Raw genomic sequence first — 12,605 nt, 5'->3', positions numbered from 1 at the left:
GTGTTGTAGCCGAGCTTATTTTCCAAGTAGTAGTTTCAATTACAAAAGACTTGTTTTATTTTGGTCTGGAGCCAATTTCAAGAATGAGGAACAGATCAACTGTTTTCTTCAAAGTTAATTGCATCAAATGATTTACCAATTTGTGGATGAAAAGCAGTCTAATTACTATGTAATTAATTATCTGAAATTAGCTGTAGGGATGATGGAATCAGGCTGGTACTATTTTTAGCATGTGGTTTTGGAAATATATGAATGGCAATGGTTTGGGGAGATTTGAGTTTGTCAGCTTATTTTATTTGTCATTGCAATCACAAGTCGAAGTGTCTTAAAATAAGACTGACCAGTGTGTTGCTTGAGGTCTGTGTGGCTTGTGAGCATCTCCCTTGTGGCTGGCATATTTGTCACGACTGCCAGTAGGCAGTGATGCCTTCAGGGACTCCTGGATAAGTCAGATTCCTCACTTGGGAGGTAAAACAGCTAATACTGTGGGAATTGCCTGCAGTGGCATGTGTTTAAATCCCAGCAGAAGCCAACCCAAGCCCTTTTTGCAAACGGGTGGTGATGCCCCTGGGAGGCAGTTCTCATCTCTCTCCTGCAAACTTCTTCCTGAGCTTTTATTTCAGTCCCCTAAGGTGTGATGTGTAGTCCAAAAGACTGGCTGATTGTTGCCCCTTGAGCAGACTTTAGCCTCTAGTAGTTTTAACCACTTGCTCTTGTTGACTCATTCTATGGTTTTGCTCCATTTATAGATTGTGTGAGATTGCTGCTGGCTGCAGAAGCACAAGTTGACGCTGCTGATAAAAATGGCTTTACACCCTTGTGTTCAGCAGTTGCTCAGGGACATGTCAAGTAAGTGAAACCTTTAAGATTTTGCCTGTCAGCTGTTACTCAATATTATATTCTCTTCACATTATGTACATTTTATTACGTTGCTGTTGCATTTTTATGTATAAATTTATGTATTATACATTGTAATAATTTATTATATTATATAATTACATAATATAATACACTACTATATCTTATAGTATATTATATACAGTATATATTGTATAATTATTATGCTATTATGTAATATAATATTAAATATTATATATAACTATATATATTCTATTCATATAATATACATTATTATAACTCATATTCATATATATATAACTCGTATTCTCTCATATTATATAACTATATATATAACTCCTAAATTAATATTCTTATGCCATTCTGATTTTAATATTTGCTATTTGTTTGTTTCCAATTTCATCTCTTAAAGTTGCTGAGCATGTATTCTTAGAAATTACAATGTGGTACTGGTCTACATGGGCATTATATCTCTGAATTTCTTAATTTTCTTGGAGTTATCAGCCATAATATAGGATTAACAGACAAAGGAAGAAGGAAATTATTTTTGCACTGATTTTTTTCAAGCATAGAAAACTATGAATATCCTATTCAGAGGCAAAAGAACATCTGAATTTTTTCCTGAGTGATGCATAGTCAAATACCTTACACAACAGAACAAGGTTTTTTGAAGATTTAAGTTTTTTGTATCAGTAACTTTGAAAAACAGAAAATTATGTACAAGCCAAATAATATTGCAACAAGCATTCTTCAAAATCTCATTAGAATAACTTATGTCATATAATCACAGGAAATAGAACTGCAGGTTGGAAACAACTATTAAATAACCATTTCCAGAGCATCCTTTTCCAGAGAAAATTATTTTACAAATTGAAAAGGCTTTAAGCAGAGTTACTAAGAATTCCTACTACAGAATTTAACTTTGTTTTACATATCTTTGCTGGTTTTTTATTTTCCTGATTATTTTCATGTTTATATTTTGTTATTTTTAAGGATTTTACTCTGATATAGTAACACATAGGATCAGTCTTTAAGTGTTATACTGTGATAGGCCCTGACCCAACAATGAGGAAGAGTGGAATCTCTCTTCTCCTCACAGTCATCCTTAAGTGTACATGAATCTTCAGAGATCCTTGCCACTTCTTATAGATTTCAAGCTCATCAACTACTCGTCATTTTTTACTGGAGGTATTACTCCAAAGGTAGCAGATGCCCACTAGGTGTTTTGAGCACAGAAATACATGTCTAGTTAAGTATTTCAGTGTTTTGTATAAAATCTGTAAAAAATACACGTGACTTGACAAGACAAACCCAATATACACCCTTCATATTCTTTCACTAAAATAAATATCTTAATACTTCATTTAAATAGGAAGCTATTTATTTCCCTGACTTAGCCTCACAACACTTTGCTCTGTGTCATTTGCTGTGTTGTAATATAGCAGACTTTATATTCTTTTTGCCTTGGAGTTACTTATATAATATGTTATCCCTAAACACATTTTTTTGCTTCTACTTTTTTCGACACTGAATATGAACTGAATTGTAAAATTGAGCATGGAATGATAGGGCTAGCCAAAAATGTCAGAGACACTACAGATGGTTCAGGCTGTTTGATTTGTTGGTCACTTCAAAGTTCAGGCTCAGAAAAAAAAATCTGTAATAGGTAAAATTTGGGGCAACAGTATTGTCTGTCTTCTGATGTGGAGTTAATGACAGCACTAAACTGCTCTCAGTTGCACTGTAGGTGTCTGTCACAGACTTGCTAACCAGTCCCCTGTGACATCTTCATTAATCTTTTTCCTGAGCCAAGACAATACTGTTGTTCTAACCCTAGTTATGTAGTCAGAAAAAAAAAATCTACTGTTTGAGGCTGGTCCAGTAGTATCACCAGATCAGAAAATGGTTTTAGGAGAAAATTCCAGAATCATTTCCCGTATGGTGCAGGCTAGGATGACTTTCCCTGAACTTGAGGTGAAAAGACAATGAAGCTTTTCAAGATTCACCAAATACAATGAAAAGTATCAAACCAGATATTTCTAACCTATCAGACTTAAAGCTCAGTCTTGAGTTGCTATATGGAATGCTTGTGATTTTTTTAATATGTAGTTTCTTATATACTTAAATTCTTATATATACCTTAAATTGGTTGAAATACTTTGTCACAGTATATTTTGTTACAATATGGTCTCCTAATCAGTAATCTGGCATTGCACTGACTGCTTTGAGGCTTTATTGTTGATATGCTTTCTATTTTTATGGACTGATAATTATTCAGCTGGAGAGCTGGGAACTTACCTTTGTTAACAGTGCGTGTTTGAACTGCAGAGTGAACTGACTGGCATTAAGATTTTTGCAAGGTCATAAGTGTTGTTGAAAAGCTAGGTTGGGGAGGGGAAAGGTAGCCAACCCTGGCACAACAACTGGGGGAAAAAAATGGACCTACTGCTACAGTCTTGTGGGGAAGTACAGGAGCTTGGATATGAATGCCAACCCCAAGTTAATTGCTCTTCAGCACTCCATCTAATCTTTCATCCTCCATAACCCAGTAGCTGCTAGCAGTACACCCAAGCCATCCTTCTGCCGTGGCCTCCATTCAGGGACCTGAATAGCAGGTACTGCCATAGCTGTTTTGCTGTCCCCCATCAGGTTACTTCCCTAGATCAGTGTCCCTTTTGCTGGTAAAGCTAGTCCTAGTCCTTAATTTTATTTTTCCCTTTTCTTTTTAATTCTATTTTAAATACCAGTAGTCAGAAATGTTTCTTTTTTTAGTCAGCTGAATGTTTTTCTTTAGCAGCTGTCATCAAGTTTTTATCAATCTTGTGAAATTCAGTGTTTTACATTCAGAATTTTTAAATGCAGCTACAGTAGTCTAAGATTCACATGTTTAAAGTAGCCTGTCTTTATACCTATGTACAAAATAATACTTTGTACTTGTATATGGGCTGATCAAGGTAGATCTGTATCTGTAAAATCAGTAATTTATTCAAAATATTTAAATGTTGTAAGCTATATAGAGGTGTTGGATTTCTAACATAAGACAATTTTATTGCTTTATTGTTTGCTGTAGATGTGCAGAATTATTAATTATGTATCAGGCTGATATTAACCATGCTGCTGAAAGAGGACAAACACCTTTGTACCTGGCCTGTAAAAACGGAAATAACGATTGTATTAAACTATTGTTGGAAGGTGGAGCAGATCGAACAGTAAAAACCAGTGTAAGTTAAAATAGTTTGTAAAGTTACAGTACCTTACAGTACAGTATAGTACCCAATATTGACATTAAAATATTTAAACTTTTCTTTAAAGCTGGAATAAACCATATAATTTGAAATTAGTATTTTGTTATTTTCATCATACTTTCTGGGGTTTTTTTAAACTGTATATTGTCTAAAATCTCCTAAATTATGTGACTTTCATGCCATTTTACGTATTTCAGATTCCATGGCAATTTGTTGCAACTTTTCTCCACCACTGGATTTGTAAAACTAAACTTGTCTGGTTTGGCTTATTTTTAAGGTGGAGAAGTGGAGATAATGATTTTTCTTCCACTTTGTATGTTAGGGTGCTTTATTGTTGTCCTTGAAATGACAACACCCCAAAAGTATCTTGCCGGTATTGTAAAGTCTCATATATCACACATGGTGGAATATTGGCAAAAAAAAGTTGTATCTAGAGAAGAAGGGGAGGAGGACTGTCTCAAAATTAGTGCCTACATGTTGCTTTTTTCAGGTGCTCTTCTAAAGTTTTTTTATGACTCTGATGTCAATAGATTCTTATGACAATAAATGTGGGTTATAGGCTGTTCCAAAATACAGAACAATGAGTAGCAGCTTCACAGAATATTCTACTCCCCCTGTAATTGTTACACAAAATTTTTTGTCATTCATTTATTTTGCAATTGTTAAGTAAATATATTTGACTTGGAATGAAAGTTGTGATGTCAAAACTGTGAAACTGACTAATAAATGGATTAATGCAACATGAAACAATGATAGTTAGAATAATTATTTTTTTTGATCCACAGGAAAGAAGCAATTTAGTTGTAAATTTAGCAATTTACAGGGCATGTAAGACCTGTATCATTTAGACTCTTCTAAACATTTTGAGACTATATCTGTTGGGCTGGCCTTGGAGAAAGCTGTAAAATTTTTTTCTGTTACATTTTCTTCCCTCTCTTCAGCCCAAAACACATACAAGCAACTTTGTTTTCCCAAAGGATTATTATGCCTTCCATTCAGATTCTTTGCTGATATAAGTCTGCAAACATTTTTTCTATGTGTTTGGTGGCAGTGTGCTTTTTGATTTTGGTTTTCTTTTAGGATGGCTGGTCACCAATTCACGCAGCAGTGGATTCTGGTAATGTTGAAAGTCTCAAGCTCCTCATGTACTATGGAGAGACGAACAATGGGAACTGTTTGATGGATGCAGAGCCTAATTTAGACTACTTTGATTTGGAGAAGAGAGAAGATTACTATAGTAGTAGAATAAAGCCTGTTGTTTCTGCAGATCTCATCAACCATGCTGACAAAGAGGGTTGGACTGCTGCCCATGTAGCAGCATCAAAAGGCTTTAAGGTTAGTCCGTGTGAACAAGTTACAGTAACCTGACAGAATCTGGGCAAAATAAATCCTTTTCTTTTATCTTTGAAGAATTACAACTTAGATGTCAAGTCTTTGTTATCTAGTTTATAGGCAAACTTCATTTAACAGAGACAGACCTCCAGCAGACCATTTGTCCCAGAATCCAGTCTCAAATGGAGTGAGTTATCATATTTAAATGTCTGTCTCTTATGGGACATTAATAAAAAGACAAAACATCATTACTTGATATTTTCAAAGTTAAGGTGATATGAATCCTACCCTGAATGCCAATTCATAGGATGTCATGTGCTTATTGATATTTGATGGGCATAATTTCCAGTTACAGGTAGGAATGATTTCACAATGAACAATTTTTCATCTGTGAAGGAGGTAAGAGGAAGAAATTCAAGAATCAGATTTGTGCAGACATACATTATTAAATTTATTATTTTGGGCAGCCTTTTTAGCAGGCAGTGATACATTTTTGTGAGGTTGCAATAACTGATGACATGGAGGATGACCTGATAGTTCCTACTGATGACAAATAGGAAGATTTCTGGAAATTTAATATTACTTCTTGACGTCAGAAGCTATACACTTCTAACACTGACCATTTAAAGGACTTCTTTTTGTATGGTAGCTGTCCATCAGATCTCACTGTAAAATTTTTACCCAGGAAGAAAATAGAGGGTGCTAAACACAGAAGAGTGAATTTTAAGAAAATGCAGTCCCAAGACTTCAAAAATCAGCTTGTGTTTACATTCCTACTTCAGTGTCTGTTATTATGTTTGCTTTTTTCCTGATAAATTTATGTTCAAAATAGATATGTTCAAGATAGACACAGATTTAGGATTCAGTTTAAGTTATGGGGTTTTTTTAGGGAGAGCCACTGCCTTCTCAGCATTTTGCATTACAAAGAGTCAATGTTCCATTACCAATGTCTGTTAGGCAGGTGCAGACTCTCATTCTAGTTTCCACTCATACAAATTTAGATGGAGTTTAAGGTATTTGCTATAGTCTGTAAATACCTAAATAATGTGAGCTATGTTGGCTCTTTCTGCAATACTGTAATCCTCAGGAACTTTGAATTTAGGTTTCATTTGCTGTCTAAAACTGCTTTGACTAGGTGATCTCTCTGAAAGTTCTGACACTGGAAGTCTTCATGTATGTCTTTCGTGAATTACTCAAGGGTTTGACTTTCTAAGCACATTACAAGTCAGTTGTTTAATAAGATCTCCATTTGGGCTTGAGGGAAGTCTCTTTAGTGATGAACATGATGCACAGCTGGCAATCAGATTCCTGGTTTTGATGGTGCAGAGACTATAAAATTGTATTTGATTTAATGTATTTATCAATTTGAGATATGTTAGGGATATTTAAAAGCTAAAAAAACTTAATAGCCATCTCCAAGTGCTGTTAACACTTAGACTTCATTCTTTAATCCATTATGTACACTGCATGTCATTCATTCCAGTGCATGATAGCTGCATATAAGCAGTTAACTCTTGTATCCTCTTGTTTTGAGATAGGTAATCTGTAATTGTTTACAGATTAATTCTGCTAGGACATTTTAGCTGTTATTTTGTAGGCAGTAGAGACAACAAAAATCCTCATTTTACTAAGGAAATAAGCTTGCTTTCTTGGTTCTGCCCCACTTCTTTCTGCTTTACTTGCCATTTTCAGCCTCACAGTTCAGTCCCCAGCCTTCTGCTGTTCTGCTATTCATTGCTCCTATTTGAGAGATACTGTTAACAAACTAACCTGGCAAGAACACATGTGCTTTTTTCTGCTTGATATCCTTCTGGCAAGCTTAGTGAGATAATAATTTTTTTTTAAAGTACTTATAGGTGATGTAACTATAGCCTGATAAAATTTCACTTCATGGGCAGATATACCTTGAATGACTGCTGTATTAATGAAAGGTCTTAGGGTGTCAGATACACTGACAAAAGTTTCTGTAGAGCAGCTACAAAATAGGTAACACTAGGTCAACCTGCAACTAGCCACTCTTCTACATCAAAACACTCAATAGCTGCTTCTCTTTCTTTTTAAGGTTTGATTTCTCTGCTATGGTTAACCCCAGACATTATCAATACAGTATTAAATAATATAATTTCTGTTGGTTTCTTTTTTTAACAATATGGATGTGTCTTTAAAAGCATATCTGCGATGGCAAGGCTTTCATGAAGGCTGCCTGTGTTGTTGCAGAGTGATGGTCATTAGAAACAAGGACTTGATCCTTTTTCTGATTGCTGATTAATCAATCTGAATGTAGTTTTATGAGAACTCTTTTACCCCACACTAATTTGGGAGGATCTATATAGTGAATATTTTTCCATTTTACAGTACGATTCTACCAATCCATATTTGTATGCTAATAGCTTGTTTCTAATTTCAGTGATTTTTGCTTTTGTTGAACATACGGTATTTTTAGAGGGCATCATGTTGTTGGCATCCACAAGATGTTTGTGCTCTGACTTAATAAAAATACATTTTTATATGACGGCATTCTTACGATGCTTGCAGAATTTCAAGTTTCTGCTTGCAGAAATTCTGCCAAATAAGAGGCTTGCAAGGTGATTTTAAAATTATTCTTTTTTTGTGTCCCACTCAGGTTTCAGATATGATGGAAACTCCTACTTGGTGAATTACAAAGTGAAAACTGGTTTTATGGATTGTTACCTAAATAGATTCATTTATTAGTCTATTCATTTATTATTTACTAAGCATTAAAATTGCTTCTTTAGTGTTGCTTGAACACTGAGGCCAAGATGTTCAAACCAGGTTAATAGCTGGGTTTCTGTCTCATCAAACCTAAGCTAGTGGCCTGAAGAGGCACAATTGCCAAGAAGACTTTGACACTGTCCACACAAAGAAGCACCACTTTTCCTGTAGAGATGTTTACCTCTGTTACTGTCAGATGTAAGAATTCAGCTTCATTCAGCTAATCAGCACTTGATGCTTAGAGACTGTAGAGCCCTGGCTCTGTGTGTTCTGCTTTTTTATAGTCATTGTTTGAGACTTTCATGTCTGCTATAAAATATTTTTACTCCTGGTTTTCAAGTCTGTGAGAAACATCATTTTATCTATAAAAACGCTGTAGCTGATTGTTTTTGGAAATGCATGTATAAGAATTTTATTTAGGAATCTAACTGCATACTGGTAGAACGCTTTAGTGCAGCAAATGGACAAGTAAATAATACAGTTCCTACCTTTGCAGAACTGTCTAGAAATCCTTTGTAGCCATGGTGGACTAGAGGCTGAGAGAAAAGATAAGTGTAATCGAACATTGCATGATGTTGCTACTGATGATTGCAAACATCTCCTAGAAAACTTAAGTAAGTAAATGCTATCAGCACATAAAAAATGTTTTTAGTAAAGAACGTGTGGGGCAAAAATGAGACATATGAAAAGGGTAGTTGTCATTTTTTTGGCACCACAATATTAATTTACCTTGATCTAGCAAGTTCCTATTTTCCAAATTTTGCAAAAGTGTATGATAAAATTTTGTTGAAGATTATTAAATTCCTCATGTCTTTGTTCCTAAACCATTCAGAAAATGGTACATACTGTACATTTGCAAATATCCATACTCTCTTAAAATATCTGAATTTAATATTAGTAATTACTTTTTCAAAAGCTATTGCACTCATCTTTTCTTCAAATTCTTTCAGAGTTAGTCAGTGGTGGGTAGCTGTCAAATTTCCTCAGGCTAAGATGATCATCTAGTCATATCTGAATCTCTTTTTAGAGTATAGTTTATTTTGTCACTTGTTTATCAGTGAGGAGATTGTTTGTTTGATTCTTCCAATATGTCTTAGACACAACATCAAAGAACTTCTTTTTTCCAGAATCAGTAACTTCTGTAAGAAGATTGCTCTTCTGTTGAAACCTGTCATCTTCTTCCTTCTCTGTAAGTTTTCTCAAAATTCAGTAGAGCAGGCTCATCTGTATTTCTTGAGACAGAACTTAATTCATTCTCTCACTAGTTCTGTGTATTTTATATCACTGTATAAATCTAGATGTAGCTATGGCTATATATATAGAGAAAGGTATCTATATTTCCCTGTATAATTAGAGTTATGGCATTTGTAGATTTGTATGCTCTATTTTTTTACCCTTCTTTTTGTGTTTGTCTTGTGGGATATAGGGATGTGGGTAGTTAAATTCACTGATTATCAACAAATTAAGGAAGTTTTCTGTCTGCTGCTTCTGATTTTCATCTTCAGCTATTTTAAGTCCCAGTTCTTACCATTTTACTGCAGTTTCAGAAGGGAACACAGCTCGCTTTTTAATAGATATTCCTCCATGGTCATCTTCTTTATTAGACTGAAGCAAATTTCTGATGGCTGAATCTGTAGCCTGTTAAATTAATGCTTATATTATTTCAATCAGTGTTAGTACCCTGTGTCTCTGGTCATGCTTGTCATGAATCCAACGGCTTTTATCAGATCAGAACCTTTGCCCCCCACTTCTCTTCTTCTGTACACCTTGAGCCAAGACTGCGTTTTTGGTGAAGGTGTCTATATACCACCCTCTACCTTCCTCACACTCCCGTAAGGTTTTCACTGCAGGACATGTGCTCTGACAGATCTGAAAGACTGGGGGCCAGGATTGCCAGCTATGCCTTAGAGGTCACGTGCATTCAAGTTTAGGCATATACTGTACCTCTGTCCTAGGGCCCTGTTTCCTTGTGGAGAGCCCTCTGTACTCCTTACAGCATGTGCTCATTTCCCTGAGGTCCAGCCATCAGAAGGGCAAGCCTTTGATGCATTTCTCACAATTCCACATCTGAAGGATGCCTCTGAGTAATCTTTTCTCTATGGTAGGCTAGCGGGTTTAAATCAGAGCTTTTCTGACATCGGGAAAACTTTATTGGTTTGTATCTGCTGAAGATCTGGCTTCTGGACATAAAAGGGTAACAAAGATCATGTTGCAAGACTTCATAATAAGCTGATATGAGTTGTTTTTTATGGTGTACTTCTTTGAGGTATAATTTCTGAAAGGTATTGTTTGGCATGAAAATTAGAAGATAGTTTCTTTTTCATTTTTAGTCATCTACATGATCTCCAGAGACTGCTGCTTCTGTTGAGTTGTATTCCAAAGAGCAAGATTTAAAATACTTCATAGTTTCTAGAATGTGCATGTAAATTTCCTTTTTTAACATTTTGTCAATTTACTCTATAGCAAATCAAATACACCCTTTCAAGTGCATTTTCTGTCTTAGCTCCTAGCTTTTGATTTAAAGATGTTTGGCTCAGCTGTGTTTTCTACTTGTGCACTAGTGCCAGAAAATTATTTTCTACATTGATAATAAAAAATGTGCACAAACACAATGAACTGAAAAATTAAGACATTGCCTACCATCTGTCCTAATTGATAAGTAATTAGTCTATAAAGAGGAAATGGAAGATTAGGTAAATTTTGTCTTGTTTCCTGTTATTTAAGCATAATAATACTGAACTTTTTTTGTAAAAAATTACAGATACCTTGGCATTTTCATCAGTGCTCTGATTTTGTGGTGGTGATCTGTTTACCATTTGCTTCTTTGTAGCAGGAGTTATTTTGTAGCATTCATTTGTAATATAAGATGTTATTGGTTTGTAATAATGGGACTATCTTAAATTGAGTTTACAATTTTTCTCATAGTTGGTGTTTTGTTTTTCAACAGATGCTCTTAATGTGCCTGTAAGGATTTCAGTCAGTGGCATTGAACCAGTCCATTGTGGTACAGAGGAATTTGATACAATATGTGCTTTAAATATCCGCAAGCAGACATCATGGGATGATTTTTCAAAAGCAGTGAGTCAGGCAGTGACAAACCATTTCCAAGCAATCGCTTCTGATGGATGGAGGAGCCTAGAAGATCTGTCATTTAATAGTGCTGCAGAATCCAACATTGGCCTCGGTGCAAGCAGTATATTTTCTGTCAAACTAGGTATCAATATTAGTGTTAATGAAAAAAAGCAAAACTTGGGGGTGTTCTTGAATTTGTGAAATCTTCTAAGATAAAAATATCTTTGAATTACTGCATCTTTTAAAGCTTAGACTAAGAAAGACCAAAACTAGATATGAACCTTTGAACAGTGCTGGCATGAAAGCATTCCTTACTTTTAGCTGTGTGTATAGCACAGTTAATTATGCGGTTCAATATAATCTTGGAGATCGTGAGGCCCAATGTTAATTAGTCTTTTAGTACTCCAGAGGAGAAATCAGTATCTCAGGTGAAACTAAATTCTCACCCTGGGTGCTGTGTGCAGTTTTGGATGCCACAATATAAGAAAAAGCAATTAGTGGGTATCCGAGGGAGAGACATGAGGATTGTAAAGGGCCTTGAGGGGAAGCCATATGAGGAGTGGCTGAGGGCACTTGGTCTGTTCAGCCTGGAGAAGAGGAGACTGAGGAGAGACCTCATTGCAGTTACAACTTTCTCATGAGGGGAAATGGAGGAGCAGGCACTGATTTCTTCTCTAATGACCAGTCACAGGACTTGAAGGAATGGCCTGAAGTTCTGTCAGGAAGGTTTAGGTTGGATGTTAGAAAAAGGTTCTTCGCCCAGAGGGTGGCTGGGCACTGGAAGGGGCTCTCCAGAGAAGTGGTCACAGCACCAGCCTGACAGAGTTCAAGAAAAATTTGGACAATGCTCTCCAGCACAGGACTCTTGGGATGTCCTGTGCAGAGCCAGGAGTTTTATGATCCTTATGAGTCCCTTCCAATTCAGGATATTACGTGGTTCTACAAAAACAATTCAAAACCTGCATTGCTTCTTTACAGTACATCCAGAATATACAGTAAATACAGACTGTAAATCACTGGCATAGGTAAACAGAGCTGCTGTTTTACATAACTTCATTTAGCAAGGTACAAAAGAGAAATCTTTAAAATTATGAGAAATTGGCCAGAATGTGGTGGTCTTAGTAACAGTTGTATAGTAACAGGTTTCTGAAAATCTATGTACTTCATCTTAAATCTCCTTCTTTCACCTTCCCATCAGCAAAACTGAACCCTAGTCACATTAGACTGGGCAAATTGTTCTATTTTACACTACTTTATGTGTAAAGATAAAAAGACAGGCTAGCTGTTTAACTTGTGTCTCAACTGGCATAAAACACTAGTAACTTCATTCGTATATCAAATAACAGCATGATTTAGTACATCTCA

At 35.5% G+C, this 12,605-nt stretch overlaps 1 protein-coding gene across 4 annotated transcripts in view; it reads left to right on the top strand.

The window, feature by feature from the left end:
• Positions 1 to 12,605, top strand: part of LOC131573308 (cortactin-binding protein 2-like) — a 76,672-nt gene that overhangs the window by 45,560 nt on the left and 18,507 nt on the right. For all 4 annotated transcript variants that reach the window (XM_058827129.1, XM_058827128.1, XM_058827127.1 and 1 more), the window contains 5 exons: positions 750 to 849; positions 3,929 to 4,079; positions 5,184 to 5,438; positions 8,665 to 8,782; positions 11,116 to 11,382. In XM_058827129.1, coding sequence (XP_058683112.1) covers positions 750 to 849; positions 3,929 to 4,079; positions 5,184 to 5,438; positions 8,665 to 8,782; positions 11,116 to 11,382 — 891 coding nt within the window. The remainder of the gene's footprint in view (positions 1 to 749; positions 850 to 3,928; positions 4,080 to 5,183; positions 5,439 to 8,664; positions 8,783 to 11,115; positions 11,383 to 12,605) is intronic.

This window comes from Poecile atricapillus, chromosome Z (assembly GCF_030490865.1).
Source record: "Poecile atricapillus isolate bPoeAtr1 chromosome Z, bPoeAtr1.hap1, whole genome shotgun sequence".
NCBI lineage: Eukaryota > Metazoa > Chordata > Aves > Passeriformes > Paridae > Poecile > Poecile atricapillus.
Note: the sequence above shows the minus strand (reverse complement) of the source record. Positions and strands in the feature narration are given on the sequence as shown.